This window comes from Ailuropoda melanoleuca, chromosome 13 (genome assembly GCF_002007445.2).
Source record: "Ailuropoda melanoleuca isolate Jingjing chromosome 13, ASM200744v2, whole genome shotgun sequence".
Classification (NCBI taxonomy): domain Eukaryota; kingdom Metazoa; phylum Chordata; class Mammalia; order Carnivora; family Ursidae; genus Ailuropoda; species Ailuropoda melanoleuca.
The window spans coordinates 7,264,400-7,277,078 of NC_048230.1; the positions used below are offsets into that span (position 1 = coordinate 7,264,400).

General features: G+C 42.2%; 1 protein-coding gene across 2 annotated transcripts in view; it reads right to left on the reverse strand.

Moving 5' to 3' along the window:
• MYO1D (myosin ID) overlaps positions 1–12,679 on the reverse strand; it is a 327,544-nt gene that overhangs the window by 212,462 nt on the left and 102,403 nt on the right. The window contains exons 11-13 of one of the 2 annotated variants that reach the window (XM_034640508.1): positions 9,210–9,380; positions 5,014–5,084; positions 1,209–1,283 (exon numbers count right to left, since the gene is read on the reverse strand). In XM_034640508.1, coding sequence (XP_034496399.1) covers positions 1,209–1,283; positions 5,014–5,084; positions 9,210–9,380 — 317 coding nt within the window. The remainder of the gene's footprint in view (positions 1–1,208; positions 1,284–5,013; positions 5,085–9,209; positions 9,381–12,679) is intronic. The other variant, XM_034640509.1, reaches the window with a different exon arrangement.

A 12,679-nucleotide genomic window follows, 5' to 3' on the forward strand; every position in this document is an offset into this window, starting at 1 on the left:
TATAAATGACATCATATCATAAATTCCAACAGATTCTCTTCGTACTTCATCCGTAACTTTGGCTCACAGACTCTTCAGGATCCACGCCCTGCTGACCTCCCTAAACGCATTCCCTATTACGCTCCCCAGCCCTCACTCTGCTTTCAGCCGCACTAGCCTGCTTGCTGTTCTCAAGACACCCGTGCTGCTCGCTCCCACCCTAGAGCCTTGGCACTGGCTGCTCTCTCTGCCCAGAATGCTCTCCCCCCAACGTGTTCATGGCTCACTCCCTCGCCTCATTCAGGTCTCTGCTCAAAAGTCCCCTCTTTTAAGAAGCCTGTCCTGACCACCCTTCTCTATAATGCCTCCCCTCCCACTACTTGTCTGTACCCTTCCATCTCCTACCTACTTTATTTTTCTTCCCAGCACTTGTCACTACCGGCAAGTGACTTGTTTGCTTATTAACTGTCATCTCCACTGGAAGAGCAAATCCATGAGGCAGGGACGTAGCCTAAACCGTTTTCACAGCTGCATTTTGAGGCACAGAAGAACGTATGGCTCACAGGTGTTCAATACACTTCTGATGATCTCTTGGCCACCTGAGTAGGCTTAGTGAGTGTGTGACTACGTTTCTCTCATCCAAAGGAAGAAACTGGCTGCGAAGCTCGTCTTCTTTACAGGCCTCTTTCCAAAGCACTCATACAGGGTTTGAATGTGCTATCCTTTGCCTGGAGTTATTTTGCCACACCTTTTCCACATCTTCTTGGACTGTGGAAAGATTCTGTCCACTGAGGATTTGTCAACCCTGACCCTAGATGCCAGTCTGATATTAAGAGTGGTCTCTTAGTTGGAGGCAAAGACTACAGTGGAATCTGCTTGTGTAAAATGTTTATCTGGGCCAGAGGTGATCCAAGACGCCACCCCCACTGCCACTGGCCTCCCCTGGGGACACTGGCAGGGGTGCCAGAAGAAAGTGAACAGAGAAACCGAGACAACCCAAGAGAAATCAAGGAAAGTTACATTAGTAGTAGGTCTCTGTCCTAATTTTATAGACTGTATGATCATTAAGTAATATATTATTTCATTCATTCATTACGATCGCACAGAACTAGAAAATTTGCCACAAGCTCTTAAAATCACCACCTAAAAGTAATCATGTGCATACATATTACACAATATGTGTGTCAAAGAGTTTAATGGAAAGATAATGAATAAAATTTCAATCCTACCTGTTATACAGGAGGCGCTTGAAATCTTGAAATAGAGTGTCTTTATTTTTGTCAATAAATCCAATGACCGAATAGCTAGTAGAGGGAAAAAACCCACAGAAAACATGCATTATTCACCAAGCAAGAGCCACATTTAAGCTTTTTGACAAGTCTACAAGCCTTTCCACTGTTAATTATGCCATCAATCATCTTTAGAGCTAATACTGTCCACTTTGTTCGGTGTTAAAGAATATCAAATTTACCTACTAAATAGAGGGGATGTTGTTTCTATTCCTCAAAAGGGGAGCAAACATCAGTACCGTCACTATGATTAAGACCGTCATTTTCTACTGGTTTACAGCTTACCTCAAGAAGACGACTCCTAAAAAGATAGCTGTGTTTATCATCCAGCACTCCTAAGATAAAAGCAAAACCGCAACATACAGGAACTAAGAGTCTCTTCCGTAAGGAGGTCAAGTGACTTGCCTAAGGTTCTCTCAGTGTGCTCAGGGTGGGATAAAAGAATCCAAGAAGAACTGCAAAGGATGGTAAGATTTGGATAAGCAGAGGAGAAAGAGGAAGGGAGGAGATCACACAGGGAAACAGATCAAATGCAGGGAGAAGAGCAGTCACGTGCATGGAGTACATGAGAGGAAACAAGGAGGCCGGCACTCGTGGTTTGGAGGAGGGAGAGGAGTAAAGTCCTGAGAGGCCAGCTACGTTTGTGGTTGGGATGAAGGAGGGATGGGAGCTGCTCTGCCGCAGCGATGGGCGTGGACTCCAGGAGGAGCAAGTACACTGCTGGGGGCACAAAAGCGACGGAGGCTCAGAGGCCGCGCAAATAGGAATTCTAGACGCACCTGCTCCCGACAGCTCGGCTTTCTTGCCTGTCTGCATTTTCTTCCTAGACAATCATCACATCGATGTAGATAATTCTCAGATGTCTTACTCTGACCCCTCACTGATGTGCCAGCCTCACATCTTTGACTCTCTGAGGAACTTCCTTCCTTCCTCCTCCCAGATGAGCTGCAAGGTCACCAGGTCCCAAATTCCTTCCTTGCCTCCCGCATCCTAGATCTGCTTCCTAAGACCTTCTAGTCACTTTTGACTGAAACCTTCAAGCGACCTAACTCTTAATCTTTTATCTAACCTAGAACGTTCAAACTGCAAAGTCCTTGTTTTGGCCATTATGATTTGATCTCAATCTATGTTTCCAGGCATTTCCGCTTCTCTGATGCTACAAAAAGGACACACTCCACTTAAATGGACCTAGTTACTATTTCCTGAATATTTCTAGCACCCTTCCCACTTCTCCCTTTAAAAATAATTCCTAGCATCTAAGGACTAGCATCAGCCTTCCTGGGTTTCTCACAGACAGAAGTATTATATCATGTGATTACTTCTAAATGCTGACAATACTGTTATTAGTTGTATGGCGATTATTTTAGGCCATCTTTTAATTGTACTGATGTATGGATGTAAATGTGTGTATGTTACGTGTATGCACATTTCTGAGTAGAAATAAACATATACACACACACACACACACACACGACCATATAGGTATGTATGCAATCTTACACGGAAAACTCTTTTGGGAGAAGACCACACCTTGTAAAACATTGTGCACACAGAAGATATGCAGTAAGAACCTAGAAAAGGATGAAGGGCTGAAGGAGAGAAGGGGAAGTCTGAGGTGTTGAATATCCCTTGGAAGGGTCAGCTAGCATTCTGGACTAGGAGTCTGGAAACTAGTTATTGTCTCAGCTATTCCATAAACTTGCTGAATGACCTTGGATAAAAGTGTTATTACACACTTTCCATAAGTCTCTCCATCTATAAAACAAAGGCGCCAGGCTAGTTGGTCTCCAAGGCCTCTGACCAGCTCTGCTTTGATGCTTCTGAACTGAAAGGAAGCGTCCTGTAAGTGAGGCCCGCATTTTCAGTGGGAGAGTGTGCACGCTGCTGCCTCTCCCCTCTTCAGTGTTCTGGAACCTGGGAACAGGACCAGAACAAGTGGATAATGGTGCCATTCCAGCACTAATGGCTAGTTTGACAGATGGGGTGATCATCTCAAGCCATATTATTTTATGACTCAGAGTTTTAATTTAAATCAGGAACAGCTATTAAAATTTCTTTAAATGTCTTTTCGGCATTTGTAGAGATAATCATTTGCCTTTTGTTGTTGTTGTTCTGTAATCTCTTCCTGTAACGGGTTATGATGAAGAGAGCTCCTAATGTAAAAAATAAGGAGGAAGGAAAAGAGGAAACTTTAAACAATAATCCGGTAAGAAGCGGTGTTCAGTGGACAAAGCATCCTAAATGTAGCANGTTGTTGTTGTTCTGTAATCTCTTCCTGTAACAGGTTATGATGAAGAGAGCTCCTAATGTAAAAAATAAGGAGGAATGAAAAGAGGAAACTTTAAACAATAATCCGGTAAGAAGCGGTGTTCAGTGGACAAAGCATCCTAAATGTAGCAGGCTGAAAAATGCCCCCCACCCGAAAGACAGGGATTTGACATGGACTACCAAATCCCCCAGGCCCTGTGGGTGTGATCTTCGAAAAATAGGTGTAATTATGTCAAGGATCTTGAGAGGAGAAGCTGATCCTGTATGACCCAGGTGGGCCCCAGATGCCACCACAATTGTAGTTTTAAGACAGAGGCAGGGGTGCCTGGGTGACTCAGCTGGTTAAGTGTCCGACTCTTGACCTCAGCTCAGGTCTTGATCTCAGGGTCATGAGTTCAAGCCCAGAGCTGGGCTCCATGCTAGGTGTGGAGCCTACTTAAAAAAAAAAAAAAAAAAGGCAGAGGGAGTTTTAACAGACACACCAAAGAGGAGGCAGCAGTGTGACCACAGAGGCAGAGACTGGAGAGATGCGGCCGTAAGTCAAGCAATGCCTGTGGCCACCAGAAGCTGGCAGAGGTGAGGAACTGTCCTCCTCCAGAGCCTCCAGTGTGTGGCCCTGCGACACCCAGAGTTTGGACTTTTGGCCTCCAGAACTGGGAAGGCAAACATTTCTCTCATGTTAAGCCACCAATTTGTTATGACAGCCCTAGGGACTCTGACACTAAGGGAGTTATATTTTCTTACCAATTTCTACTTTTCTTATATTGTGACCAGAAAATGTAGCTTGTGAGAATTTCACTTTTTCAACTGACATTTGGAAAATAATATGGCAAAACTAGTTACCCAACTGCTTGTGGTTCTTTGCATGCAATGGTGGCTCTTGGCTCTGGGCCCACAAGCCTGCTTGGAATGCCCTCCCTTCCTCCTCCCTTCCTAATTCTTCCCCGACTAAGCCTCTTTTACTTTTAGGACTCAGCTTGGATATCACTTTCTCCACCAAAAGCTCTCTACGCTCCTCGCCCTGGCATAATTATTCCTCCTCAGTGTTTCCATAAGGCCTCATGCACCTCTAGTTTGACCCCTCTCATTCTTCGTTACAGTGACTTCTCATGTATCTGCTTGTGTCAACCACTGAACTGTAAGCTTCTTCAGAAAAAGGCCAATCTTATCCATCTTTCTCTCTTAGTTCACATTCTCCCATGATTTATTTATTCATCAGCTGATCTAAGTGCCAACCTTGCCAGGGACTGTACATGGCCGCCATCGTGAGTGTTCAAGAAAAGTTGGAAAAGCAAGGAATGAATGAAGCTAAGCCAATTTTTTTTTTTTTTACGTGAGGAGATGAAAATATATTATCCTGTGAAATGACTAAAAAACACAAGTGAATAGGAAAACAGTGTTTATTTTCCCTGGTTCTACTTTCTGAAGTGAAGTTGCATGCAAGTCATCATGTTTGGTACCCAAGTAAGATACTCACACCACGTCACCTGCGTAATGTCGAATTCGAAAATCACGATCAAACTCCAGGATTTTGTCTGAGGCGCAGAGCTAAGAAATCAATAAGGAAATTATTTTGAAAACAGATTATTTTCACTTTCCTAAAGATGTCATGTAAGATGACAGAGTCACAAATCATGATACCATTATGAATGAAATCACCCTGGGTGGGGCTTATGTGGTAAAGCCTGCGCGCTTTCACCAGAAGTCCACACAGCTGGACTTCATTTCCCAGCCACCTTGGCAGACAGATATGGCCAAGTGACCAGGTGCTGACAGCGGACAGTGAGCAGAAAGGAAATGTGGCTGTGTCAGGCCAAAGCTGGTAAGAAGTGGGTGACCCTCTTCAGCACTTCCTCTCCTCCCACTATCTGGATGCAGAGAAGGATAGTGGGAGGATGGAAGAAGTCCAGGTCTCTGGGACAAAAGCGGACTTCTACCATCTCTGACGCTGAAAGCCTGGCTGATGCCATAAGTGGCCCAGGCTACCCTGACTGATAACAGTCTCTTTCTGTTCCATGCTCCACTTAGGGGACACCACACTGAGAGCTTGCTGTCTGCTGGGCACGTACATCTCATACAATCCTCACAACTGAAATTCACAATATTAGGAGCTCTCTTTTACATACAAGGAAACTAAGGGTCAGAGAGATCAGGTAATTGGCCCAAGTCACACAGCTCATAGGTGGTCGTTCTGGGAAGGATTCTTGGGACCAGATGTAATGTCTGCTCTCCTATGTACACAATGGCCTGGCTCACTTGTCTTTTGTTGAGCTGGGAGTCAAGTTCAGGGCTCTCATTTCAGAGAAGGTCAACTTCCTGCAGTTATTTCTCACTGAAGAGGAATAGTTTATGGAAAGGCAGTTTTTCTATGGTGGTGATCTCCACAGTTTCCTACAATTTTCCCTGTTACAGTAGCACCCAGGCTCCTTTGTCTGCCCTGTGAAGGATCATGCAGTATCCTACAGGTTCTAAAGCAGACATCCAAGAATCCGTAAAGCACTGAGTGCGGTTATGCACAAAAACTTAAGTTGCACGGTTAGCTACCAAACAACTCCAAACAGGATGGTGGCTTCTGCACTGATAACTGGACTAGTAATGGAAGAGTCTGTTAATCAGACAAGTGAATAATTACACTAAATTAGAGTCAGACTTCCAAGTTCAAATCTTGGCTCTACCACCTACTTGCTCTGTGCCCTTAAATAATTACTTATCCCAGAGAGTTGTTCTGAAGCTTAAATGAACCATGAAGATCGAAGTATCTAACATACAAAGGCGTCTCCAAAAAAAAATGGGATCCCCCTTTCCTTCTCTCTTGTTAACCATTTTACAAAACCCTTTCATTTATAAAACTCCTTGGGAAAAGGACCCAGGAGATGCCCATGCTAATTGAATATTCTTATATTTGGATACTGCAAAGACTCAAGTGATCTGAACACAGAAGGTTTTAGATTTTTCTTTACGTTTTGAAAATAATAAATTCTGTATATCATTTAACTTTATATGTTCACCATACTTTAAACAGTAATTTCATGCTTTATTGGATCATTTGCCTATCTCTCCATGATAACTTTAATGTAAAAGAAACCATTTAGCCCCTAAATAAATACAAGGCAGATACCTCTTATTTAACATGCCAGTAACTTGAGCTAATCTGTAACCAATAGCAAATGGTAACACCTGGCATAACGTACAGAATAATAGCATTATTTAACAGAAAGATTTATAGTGATGAAAACATCCTGACAGCTTGGTTATTCCACTTCTTTCCTTCATTAGAGCAATAATCCCAGAAATTAACACACTTTAAAAGTCCCCAACTCAGGGGGGACTTCTTCCAGCATCACTGCCCCCTTACCTTGTCAGACAAGGTGGCGGGGGGGCCGGGGGGCGTGATGCTGGAAAAAAGAGCCACCTGGTTGAAGAGTCAGAGAAACCTGGGTTTCCACATTTAAAGAGAAAAGAAAAGAAAAGAAAAGAAAAGAAAAGAAAAGAAAAGAAAAGAAAAGAAAAGAAAAGAAAGAGAAAGGAAGAAAGAAAAGAAAAGAAAAGAAAAGAAAAGAAAAGAAAAGAAAAGAAAAGAAAAGAAAAAAAAGAAAGAAAATTCCCGGGGCGCCTAGGTGTCCATTCTTGCTTTGGGCTCCAATCATGATCTCAGGGCGTGAGACTGAGCCCTGTGTTGGGTTCCATGCTCAGCAGGGAGTCTGCTTGTCCCTCTCCCTCTGCTCCACCCTCCCCACCCACTCACTCATTCTCTGTCTCTCAAATAAAATAAATAAAATCTTAAAAAAGAAGAGAGAATTCCTGTCTTCCCAGACAAATTATTATTTTGCAATTTCTTATCAAATCCATGGCAACTGTTTAAAAGTACTACGTAGAGTGGCTACATTAAGAATGAGATTATATTTCAAAATATTTGGTGGACAAATTTAAGTCAGGTGTACAAATGCCCAGCGTGAATCAAAATGAGGTGATTTATCATGAGATTCATAGTTATCTATTTAAATGAAGTGGAGCCCTGCATGTTTTAGTTTAAAATTCAATATTCCATAAGATGTATTTGGTATGATCGTGACCGAAGTCAATTCATTTCACAAACATTGATTATCTACCATTTGGTAGGCAGGATGTTAGGTGAGCCTCCAAGACCTAGGCTGGGATTATAAAGGACGCAGATAACCCTTCCCTCGAAGACAGGACACCTGTAATAATGTAATAGTACCCTCTTACAACAGATCACTCTAAATGGGGTAGGGTGCTTCTAACTTGGCTCAGTACTCTGTCCCCAGCACACAGAATTATGCCTGGGAAATGAGAGGCATGTATTAAGCACTTGTGTTATACATAGGAAATGACTGAAGAACACCCCGACCAGAACCCTTACGTCAAAGGTCAGACCGTAGTATCTGACAGCTGACTGACTTGTAGTAGGGATCCAAGTCAATCCTCAGTCACAGACCAAGGAGAATCTTTGGGAAATAAACTGGCCTAAAATAAATATCAGCCAGTAATCTATTTCTTGATGATTTATGCTTTATCTAGTTAATTGTAGATTCTTACTGTTCTGATTACATCATTTCAAAGGGGACAGAGTTAGAAAATAGACTTATTCGTGCTAAAAAAATTGGCAGTGTGTCATAGATTTACGTGAAAATATGGAGGAGCAGAAATGTTTGCTCCTTTTTTTATGGAAGTGACGGAGCACGGGGCCTGTTTCTCTTTCAGCTTATGGTTGCTGGACAAGCTGGTATTTGTAGGGAACACTCAAGGATGATGGTGTGCCCCTCCTAGGACAAATACTAACGACAAACATACTATATGCAAAGCAGACAAAGGTCTGACAACCTCAACTGCCACCATTTATTACAGGAATGTGATCTGTTTAATAACATTTTTAGAATGTGGGAAATGGGGAGTTAAAAGGATACCCATTCATTTAGGGGAATGAGTTCCCTTGTGATGGGGAGAATTACAGCTAGAACTTTCCTATTTTTAAGAAAGTCACATAGTCTGAAGAATTGTGGCAGAGGACACATACTACATTTTATAACTGATTACAGTAAAAAGTCAAGGACAAAAGCTGTTTTCAGTGCCAGAATTATCAGATGCAGGAGCAAAATTCTAGCACATGAACAAGGCCTCTATACCTATTGGTTATAAATGACATCATGCTTTCTAAAATCCTGTTCCTTTCCCCCATTTCTAGCAAATTGAATAGTCTGGAGCTCCCTCTTCTGGATATTATGATTTTTATCAATCTTGTCATCCCATAAACCAGAGAGGCAGAATTTATTTATAGCAGTAAGTCACTTAATGGATGCGTATGGCTTTTCTTGCTTAGTTGAGTGCACATTCTTTTATTTTTTATTTTATTTTTTTTAAAGATTTTATTTATTTATTCGACAGAGATAGAGACAGCCAGCGAGAGAGGGAACACAAGCAGGTGGAGTAGGAGAGGAAGAAGCAGGCTCATATGGGAGGAGCCTGATGTGGGGCTCAATCCCATAACGCCGGGATCACGCCCTGAGCTGAAGGCAGACGCTTAACCACTGTGCCACCCAGGCGCCCCAGAGTGCACATTCTTTTAAACCAACATTTAAGACCATTTAATCCTGTCAAACAATGGGGAAAATCTTACAGATCAAAGGGAGAGGAAGTTCTCATAAAACACGTTACCTTTCGGCTGGAAAAATGACCATGTTTGCCCAGTTTACTGTTAAGTGCTTCGAGGAACATTTCATCGGTGACTTTGCCCACATTCATGCAGGCATCATCCAGGATTGCAATGATCCCCTTGTGCTGCTGTTCCACAAGGTCCACGATGATCTGATTGTTGAAGTAATCGATCTGTAGGACACAGCAAGAGGGCAGTTCCAGAGGGAACAGAGGCCAGGACAGGCAAAACACGGATGCCTGCATACATTTCAGGAGTTCAAGTCACGTTATCTTGGTGGGAAATGTGTCAAGAGCATTAATGAGGTCTAGTGCTAAAATGAGCACATGTTCTATCTGAGGTTTAATTTTTAATTTCTTTCATGAAACACTTTGTGTTATGTATCGCTCAAGGCAAAACTTACAAAGTAGGTAGTGTTTCTCCCATCACTAACTTTTGTTTTAATCCTGCACCGAACCCCATTCCTTCATGCTCTCAATCCCCCAATCTTGTTTGCCATTTAATCACAAGATTCACACTCCACGAAGTACCAACAAATAATCTTAAAGTATTATTGGATTTATAACCTGATGAGGTTAAGGTATCACACAGGACTTGGATTTTTAGTTCTTTGGCCTTGGAGGACTAAAACCCCAAAAAGCATCTTCTCCAGCTTTCCCCCAGTGAAAAGAGCACATAGAGATCTAACAGACTTTGGATGTTGCTATGGGCAAAATATAAAAAATTAATTAACTCTGAGATGAAAGTATCTGTAAAAGATAAGAATAAACTTTTTGTTTACTTTTGTGAGCAGAATAAAGTTCTAAATAACAGCTGGCTTTTTAGCAACGTCAATACCCACAAAGTTCATCCCAAATTCCTCTCCTACGCCTGTTTGCCCGAGAGTCCACAGCATGCATCCCACCACGCACGCGCTGGCCCTGCAGGCTCGCTGCGCTCACTGGAAGATGGGCAGTCTATTCTCACAGTTCAGTCCTGGGTGTTGATGTGTCCCCCTATTTAGGAGGTACCTAAACTTGAGCGTTGTCTCCATCGTCTACTGTAAGACCTACATGCTCATAATGGACTATTTCAGTCTCTCATGGATCCCTGCTCCACGCTATCTGCAGTCCAAGGACTCAGGCCAGTTACCTGACTGTGGGTTTCAGTTCCGCCCCTACTCTTCCAAGTTCTCTACCGTTTCCATGGACTGACGGTCTACAGACTGGGTGGTTTCTACTTCCTTTTTTATACTTTGCTGGTCTGTCTATATCAGTCAGTCATCAAGAGATGACTCACCCCCTCCCCTAGGGGCATTTGGCATTGTCTGGAGACATTTTTGAAGGTCATGACTATGTGCCCAGTGGGAAGAGGCTGCTACACATCGTACAATGCACAGGACAGCCCCACAACAAGGACTTATCCGACATCCAAAACGTCGGTAGTACAGAGGTGGAGAAACTCTGGTCTAAATATGTACTTTTATAGTGGACACGTATTAGATTTCCTAATTAGGGAGAAAAGTTATCTCCTTTTGAAAAAATATCCTTACTCTTCTCAAAAAGCAGTGACTCTTAATTATTAGCTGAAGGCTTAGACTTTCGGAGTATGAATTAAAGATGAAGTCTTTTGTCCCAGGACTAAAGCATTAAGTCCTCTAAAGAACCAATTGTGTAACTAAAAGCGATGAGTCTTCGCTCAAGAGTTCAGTAACTTTTAGTTTGTAAGTTTAAGGTTACTTCAAACATTGCTTCAAGTTGTGGCTTCCAAACCAGGTTTTCCCAGCAATCGAGATTCCCCGGAGGCTTCTTAAGGACTACAGGGGAAGGGGGAGATGTGACGAGGTAGCTAAGGGGCAGAGAGGTCTGGGCCTCCCATTCCCACCCCAGACGGAGCAGCTATGTGCCCAAGAGTTCAGTTCTCAAAAGCTAAAAAATGACTTGCAAACTACAGCACGAAAAGCCTGTAAAAGCCAGTCAATTAGGGAGACAACCATGCATTGGGAACCTCCTGACCGAAGTCCACATACCACCTATGAAACAGACTGGTAGAAAAACGCTGATCCTGAAACCAGCCAAGACTCCAGATAGAACAACCAGGGGCATACACGGAACATAGACAGAGACTAGATGACATCTCGGGAATCTGATGGGCAAAATGCAGACTGTGGCAAGCTCTACAGAACAAATGACTCATCCTCTTTGTCGGAAGGTTGTGAGGGGTAAAAAAAGAGATGGAGAAGAAAATCTATAGATGTGCGCGAGACCTGACAACCAACCACAATGTAAGAACCTTGCTTGGATCCAAAATCAAACAACTACGAAAACAGACAAAAAAACCCTGTAAGATGATTGAGGAAATGTGAACACTGACTGGATATCTGATGATATTAAGGAATTACTGTTACATTTCTTAGGTGTGATAATGATACCACGGTCATGGTATTTGTAAAAGTCTTTATCTTTTAGAGAAGCACACTGGACTGTTTACAGATGAAACAATATGATGTCTGAGATTTGCTTCAAAATAACCTGGGGGTGGGGTGGATGGGTGGGTCGGTGGGTCCAGATGACACAGACTGGCAACCCACTGATAACTGTCACAGCTGGGGACGGGTACATGGAGTTCATCATATCACGATCTCTGCTCTTGTGTTTGCTCGAAATTTTCCATAATAAAAAACATTAAAAAAAATCAAGCACTATGTTCAGAAGTTGAGTTTTTAAAAGGAAATAACTGCCCAGAATAGAGATTCCAATTTGAAGGGACCTGGCATGTAGTCAGTATTGTAACAATTACCTGGGACCTAGCCTTTTGTTCCCGTGAGGACATTCATTTCTTGGTTTACTTGCTAAAGATTTTTGCATTTTTAGGGCTGTGGCTCCTTTTTCAGATTTTCGGAATAGCCTACTGCAGTTGTTGACTTTTCTCCTTAACAACTATGCCTGTGGGATCTGATATCCTGATTTTTAAAGGAAATTTTTGACCGGTATCTCTGAATCACCTCTGAATAACAAGTTTCATGATTAAATTTGCTATAAAAATCTAAGCATCAGTTGTAATTGTGTGTTAAATTGTACAACAGATCCTTTCTAAGAAAGCTGCATCTAAACTTAATTGAATTACATCTTAAATGTGCTATAAGAGTTCACTGCTTAAATCAAAATGATAGGTAATTCTGCTACAAAGTAATAATACACCTTTTGGTTCATTTCTAAAACAGTAAAATTTATACTAATATACTTGAACGAAATTTTTTTATGGTATTCTGATGTTTAACACATGCTGGAAGGCAAAGACGCAATTTGAGGCAGGACAGCTACTAATTATACCGCTGTCTCCCTTTCTGAATGAGACGAGATAGAAAGTAGGAAGGTGGGAAGAAATATAAAAGTAATTTACCTACAGCACATCAGATAAGCTTTTTACTACGTCGGATATTAAAAAAATACTAACTTTATTGTGTGTTCTATTTGGCAAGAGGATAAACACA